General features: G+C 44.3%; 1 protein-coding gene across 1 annotated transcript in view; it reads right to left on the minus strand.

The window, feature by feature from the left end:
* Positions 1–2270: 2270 nt before the first annotated feature.
* Positions 2271–6505, minus strand: part of gmnc (geminin coiled-coil domain containing) — a 10768-nt gene continuing 6533 nt past the window's right edge. Inside the window, exons 5-8 of the mRNA XM_076281748.1 lie at positions 4011–4191; positions 3609–3691; positions 3324–3440; positions 2271–3101 (exon numbers count right to left, since the gene is read on the minus strand). Coding sequence (XP_076137863.1) covers positions 2271–3101; positions 3324–3440; positions 3609–3691; positions 4011–4191 — 1212 coding nt within the window. The remainder of the gene's footprint in view (positions 3102–3323; positions 3441–3608; positions 3692–4010; positions 4192–6505) is intronic.

Raw genomic sequence — 6505 nt, forward strand, 5'->3', positions numbered from 1 at the left:
CTAATAACACAAGGAACATTCTACCAAATGTTGGGCAGACAGTTTGGGCTCTGCCAGATTTCTTAAGGTTTCACATACAATATGTATTCAAGCCTGTAAAGCCTCTAAATGCTTTAGTAGAACCTTGTCAGTGCTATTTAGAACATTATAGGGTACTTTAGTTCCCGCTAAGGTACTGTCCAAAACATATTAGGACTAAAGGACTAAACTTGAAAACTTTCACAAGTTGAAACTGTCTTGATTGATGCCTCTTCTAATTTATGTTTATTATATGTACGATAGTGTATGTAATTGGTTAATTCTCCTCAGAGACAATGTGTGGTTGTTCACTGTACTTAATGTAATTCAATGGAAGTGTAACTATCAGGCTTGTCTGTCTGCCTGCCTGTGCTGCTTCATTGACTTATTTCTGTTTGTCTTAGTAGATGTTTTATTAACATTTCTTTCCCATCTAAGGCTGTGGGTCACTCATTAATATTTCTCAGACAGTGTGTGGCTGCATCAGTTCGGGTCTTGATTTCCTATAGTCAACAAAGGCTGGAAGCTGACCATAGCTCACTCCATCAGGTCCATCTGTGCTTCCTTGTTGTCTTGTTTGTTTGTGTTCACCTGCACTGATGGAGCATGAGGTATGAGCCTGAGGTATGGCCAGGTAGACTCCAAAGGAAAACACTAAGGACCTCAGAGGCCCAGGTGATCAGCACAGGTCTGGAGCCTGGATCATTGATCTTGTCTGTCGCTGAACCTGCTGGCCTTGACATGACTCACGTCCATGGATCTCATTAAGCCTATTGCACTCCTGCATGTTAATGTTCATGCTTCCTTCATGTCTCCCTCTCACACACACAGACCATGTCATTACACACGTGTGTGTTACTTTTCCTCTTGACATGCTTCCTTAATGGCAGACCATTTCCTTCCTTGATGCTCTGTAGACTGGCAGTATTGTATATCAGGAAAGGGATTGTATGCCAATCATTTACCAATCAGACCCAGATGTCCTGACATTGTAGTTCTCAGCATGCACTGCTATTGTTTCATTGTAAAGTAAATATGAAGATAATTTAGTTCAAGTAGAGAGGGGGCTAAAGAGAGTGTAGTATAACAGCTATGTGAGGATGTCAGAAATGTGTTTTAACACCTAGTAAAAGTAGTAATTCTCAGCAAAACAAAATAAGAAGAATGGGATCAAGAATTTTCTTTAGATACCTGTGATCTGACAGTTTAAGATAATATGTCTGGGCCTTAAAGCTTTGAATAGATTATATGTAGGAGAACCACTTGGAATAAAATCAATCATGAAAATGATAGATCTTTCTTATCGGTCCACAGAGTCCTGGCATCGCCAAGACATATTTACCAGGAGCTCAAGGCTTCAATGCCATGGAAAGAGTGTGAAGAGCTGAATCAGTCTACTGAGGGATGTCAGAACTTTGAGCAATGAGGCAGTCTTTCCAACTTAGAAGAGACGCCAGATGACTTCCAGGAGATGGGATGGGGTGTTTGTGAATGTCTTGTTAGGCATGATGGACGTTTATATTTACTGTTTCATTTACTCTGGTCCCTATAAAATGTGGTATCGTCAGCATGTATAGCAGCATATCTATATGCTAGAGGTAACTTTTAATGTCTCTCAGCATTGACCTGAGAGCTAAGTCTTTCTAAATAAACACACTGAACATGCAAGGTCAACTAATGTGTTAAGTTTGTTCGATTACACTTTACTTGACAGTATCGATATAAGAGTGACATGACTCATGAACGTCATAAACAAGTCATAAACGTTTCTGACATAACGCTTCTGTCATTAAGTGTCATTAGTTTTTGTCATAACAAGTTAGGGTTAGGATTAGGGTTAGGGTTAGGGCTAGAGTTAGGGTTAGGGTTAGGGTTAGGGATAGGGTTCATGACAGTGTCATGTCACTCTTATGTCAATACTGTCAAGTAAAGTGTTACCATTTGTTTTTGCCTTGTTCATGTCTTAAGTTTGTTAATGCCTTGTGTTAGGACTGACAGTAATACAGAAAGAACACACACACACACACACACACATTAAAATAATTCACATTCCAGTCCCGGCAGTTTAATTGGCAAGTCATCTCCAAAATGGGGTTGTCCCACAAATATACATATAAACACTCACACAACACATGTTAGTTCCTGTACAGCCAGTACAGGACAAATCCCAGCGTACAAATGCCTCTGTAACTTCTGGTAGAAATGAGTCTGTTTGGTCCTCCCACATACAGAGGGCGCTAGCTGCAGAACATCTATGAACACTGCTTGGGCACCCAGGTAAAGTTCCAACCACCTTGCACATCCTTCCGCACAAAGGCCTGCCCCTGGGGGAAGCTGTGTGTGCGCACGCTATTGCGAGGACTGAGGAGCATGCTGAAGGCCAGATCGCTCCTGCTTTGTACCGGGGAGCACAGGTCGCCACTGCCCCCTGCAGGGCTGGGGGAGCTGCTGCACTGCAGCTGAGGAGAGCGATGCGGTGTGGAGGCCGCCACCGGGGCCAGGCGCTCAGAGAGGTCAGGGGAGAGGAGACGGCCTGCGGGGTGTAGGGCCTGGGGGGCCACTGTCGGGGTGTGGGGGTACACCAGGGGCATCCCCACGCTGGAGCTGAACTCTGAGGCTGAGCTTAGGGAGGAGCCGTGGCTGGACGAAGGGTCTGCATCGTGGGTGTAGCTGCCTGAGGACTGCAGGCTGCAGCTGTAGCTGCTGGAGGAGTCCATGATGGCACTGAAGTCACAGGTGGAGCCCAGCGTGGGGGGGCTGTAGTGGGCAGAGGGGGAGATGTAGCTCGTGGAGACGGAGTTAGAGGAGGCTGGGTTGAAAGATGGCCGTGAGGGGTCCAGGGTGGGGCTGCCGAAGCCAGACTCTGGATCGATGGTGTCCTGGTCCTTCAGGCCCAGCGTCTCCAGAACCCAGGAATCCAACGGCGGCGTGGTCGCCAGCTCCTCGGCCGAGCAAAACTCCAGAGACAGGTTTCGACAAGTCCGCTTTGTCACACCGTCTGGGACCAGCCCACATGGACCACGATCCTCCGCACACACCTGCTGACGGCGCTTCCTGTGGCGGCTGGGACCGTAGAGGAGCTTCTACAGGAAGAGAGAGAGAGAGGGAAAAGAACCCCCAAAATTATTTAATAAAGGTGTTTGATAGAGGGCGAGGGATAAAGGTGAACAAAATAGAAATGTTGGAGAAAGACAAAAAGTGTAAAGTCTCATACCCAGATTACCATGTGTTATGCGTTACAAAGGTACACAGGCAAAATAAGATACTGCTAATAACATATTCAACTGTATGCCATATCTCATTACCTTTCGTTTCTCCTCCAGACATTTAACAAAGGAGGAGTTGAGGAACTCTTTGAGCTTGTTGTTTTCATCATGAAGTCGAGCAAGTTCCTCTTCTCTCTGCATCAAAGTGTCCTGAAGCTGTGAATCCACAAACCATAAACACACAAAAATACATAAGCAAGACTGGAGATAACAGTCAATTAGGCTTGTAACTTCAGAAGTGGTGATAACTATATAATTCTTATTCAAATAGAAAAACGAAATTAAATAGCCATTCACGCCTTAATATTGATTTTGGACATGCACCTGTTTATTCCTTTGAAGGTGCGGGGAGAGGTGGTCTGGCCACGTCTGCAGGGAAATCGCCCCATGGTCTGAATGCTGCGAATCTAACGGAAAAACAACAAGTCTAGGTGATAATCCTAATAATACACAATAAGTTAATGAATGACCAAAAACAAACAAGAAAAACAAATGGCAGTTTGAGGCTGGCATTTCTACAGCATACTGCACGAATCTAGCTGCCAAGGAACTTCAAGAACGAAAGAAAAAAAAAACATTCTGAAACCACTCGGCATCTCGAGTTCGACAAAGACCCGAAAAAACATCAGCGCTTTTTTGTAAATTCCAGATGGAAAAATTCCAGTTTGACAACAGCGCGCACAGAATGGTCTCGCGCCGCTTATCCCGGGATATTGCAGGACTTACCCCGCAGTGGCGGCTCGTGCTGTTGGCACGCTGCGTTGTCCCGGGGACGGGCGTCCCAGAGGGAGACCAGCGTCTCCGTGGAAACGTCAACACTGGGGTCAGCTGACGTCGAGACGGAGTAAGGGCAGTTGTAGCGCTGCCCCCCCACAAAGCTCAGATCTTGGCAGGAAAGGATGGTGCTCTGTTGAATAAACAGAATAATAAGTAGAACAATATGAGAAGACCGGTCAAGTGTAAACCGGGACAGGCATCTGTGCACTGATATGTTGAGTAGGAAAGAAAGTGAAGGCTACTTGTCCATACATAAACTATAGCCTACAACTCCAAACCTTTTTAAAATGCATAGTCTACTAGAATGTCATTACTATCCACCTGCTATTAAATAGTTTAAAACTATATTCTGATTTAAAAATAATAATCATACAATTGAGAAGAAATTTCCCGAACTCTCTTAAAATATTCTCCAACTTTAACATTCTTAAACGTGCAATTTCCAGGTATCCAGATTGGAAAACCAAAAGGTTATGACAAATTATTCCCAGTTACCAGTTCCAGATTCAATAGATTAACTGGTGATCGTCCTAATTCGCATGAAAATAACGCACATATCCCCTCTTGCACGATGTAAATTCTCCTTGAACTTTCTGCACGCAAAAAGCACCTGTAGCTCTTGATCATCATTTTCAGTGCGAGTCACTCCCGTTAATCAAAAGAGGTGCACCTGCACTAGTGCATGCTCTGATTGAAGACAAATCCCGTGATTTATGTAAAGTAACCTTTCACTCAAATTCTATTCAACAGCACATGCAGTAGGCTACACTTACTGTTTTACACAGTCTCTTTAAGTACCGAAACGTGTAGAGAAGTATTACTATAACACTGTCAGTGACTAACGGAAAGCAGATCTGACACCAACATATATATATATTGGAAATAGGCATTAATGGTCAGCGGCTGCGACAGAATACTTACCATTTCGCGGGCAGGTAGGTTCTGGATGCAAGGCGCGGACAAGGGCGCGTGAAGGGGAGTCCCGAGAGTTCTCCAGACCTTTGGGGAGATGTGTGTGAGATGGGGTGGTGAGCGCGCTAATCTCCTTCAAACGGCGGAATGACGCCCGGGACCATTCATCGCGCCCAACAACCTGATTTGGCATGTGAAGCTGTCAAACTCGTGACGTGTGATCTCCAACCGTTTGAACTACAAATGCCACGCGCCAAGATAATTGGTGATTGCACTCTCTTCTTTCTCTCTCTCCAGGTTGTCGTTATAACAGTTGGGATTAGTAAACGCTGACAGACAGACTACCACGCTGCGAGATTTTCCTCCGATAAAGAGATAAAGTCGCGGCAGGAGTCTTTTGGATAGCCAATAGTTAATGTATAAACAGTCAGTTTTAAAGTTTAGAAGGTCTGTCTCCCTGACCAAGTGATGAGCACACTAGGCTACTATATACCCCTCCTTCCTAGACCATCTCACACTATCCCTCAGTAGCCTACGTCTACACAACCACTACACAGCCTCCAGTTAAATGACAATTAGGTTACATACCAGTGAGTGACATATTAACATCAGGAGCAGAGGGAAGAGGTGTGGATGAAAACAAGAATTTACACAACTTTAACAGCGAATGTCGTTTATTTTTCAAATGTACTTTCAGGACATTTTATCACTACCTGGTTATATGTGCATGCTTGATAATAGCACCGTCGGTTTACCGGCTGCCCCTGCACTGACCTACATACTTCTGACGGACGTAGACAGGTGCTTGGTGGATATGCTCAGGTCGAAACTTCAGAGGAGCCAGAGCGTCACGGTTCAAATGGCTTCGCCACAAAAAGTAGGTTTCTACCTCATTGCAGATGAGACGGGTGCACATCTGTAACCATTTTTTCTAGAAGCCCTAGAATTAATGGCACATTTCGGGAGCGCGCAGCTGCGCTCTGCCCCGTCTGCGCAGCGCAGGATCTAACATCTAACAGGTTGATCAATGCACAGGCTTCTGAACGTTTAGATGCAAACGCGGTGGAACATGTAATGTAGCAAATTTAAATTTTCATCTCACCCATATGGCCAATCCAATACAAAACCTACTTAGAACGATAATGAAAATGAATGTACAAATGGTTGTACTAAAATAGTAACACCAATCGTAAAGCAATCGTAAGCGTAATGTCCAGAAATATGTATTTTATTCAGGTAGCCTGTAATCCATTAATAAGACTTTAAAAAAAAAAAAAAAAACTATTCACAGTCAGGGATGAGGTGCCGTTCAGAAGGTGCTTGCTTAGGCTAAACTTGATTATAGTCTCGCAAACATTTCAACACAGGGCTTAAGATGTAGTAAAAACAAAAGCGTAGGGTTTTCGTTATATAAATCGCAGAATCCTATCTTTAAATGCAAAGGGAGATCTTTATTGGGGTAATTGCTTTTTTTCACGCCCCACGCCCACTCGCGCTTAACTTGACCTAGTGATAAAGTTTTTTTTTTACGG

The sequence above is a fragment of the Alosa pseudoharengus genome, unplaced genomic scaffold (assembly GCF_046254945.1).
Source record: "Alosa pseudoharengus isolate Yale_2024_CS ecotype anadromous, Long Island Sound unplaced genomic scaffold, YU_APseudo_1.1 YU_APseudo_1.1_scf_13, whole genome shotgun sequence".
NCBI classification, from domain to species: domain Eukaryota; kingdom Metazoa; phylum Chordata; class Actinopteri; order Clupeiformes; family Clupeidae; genus Alosa; species Alosa pseudoharengus.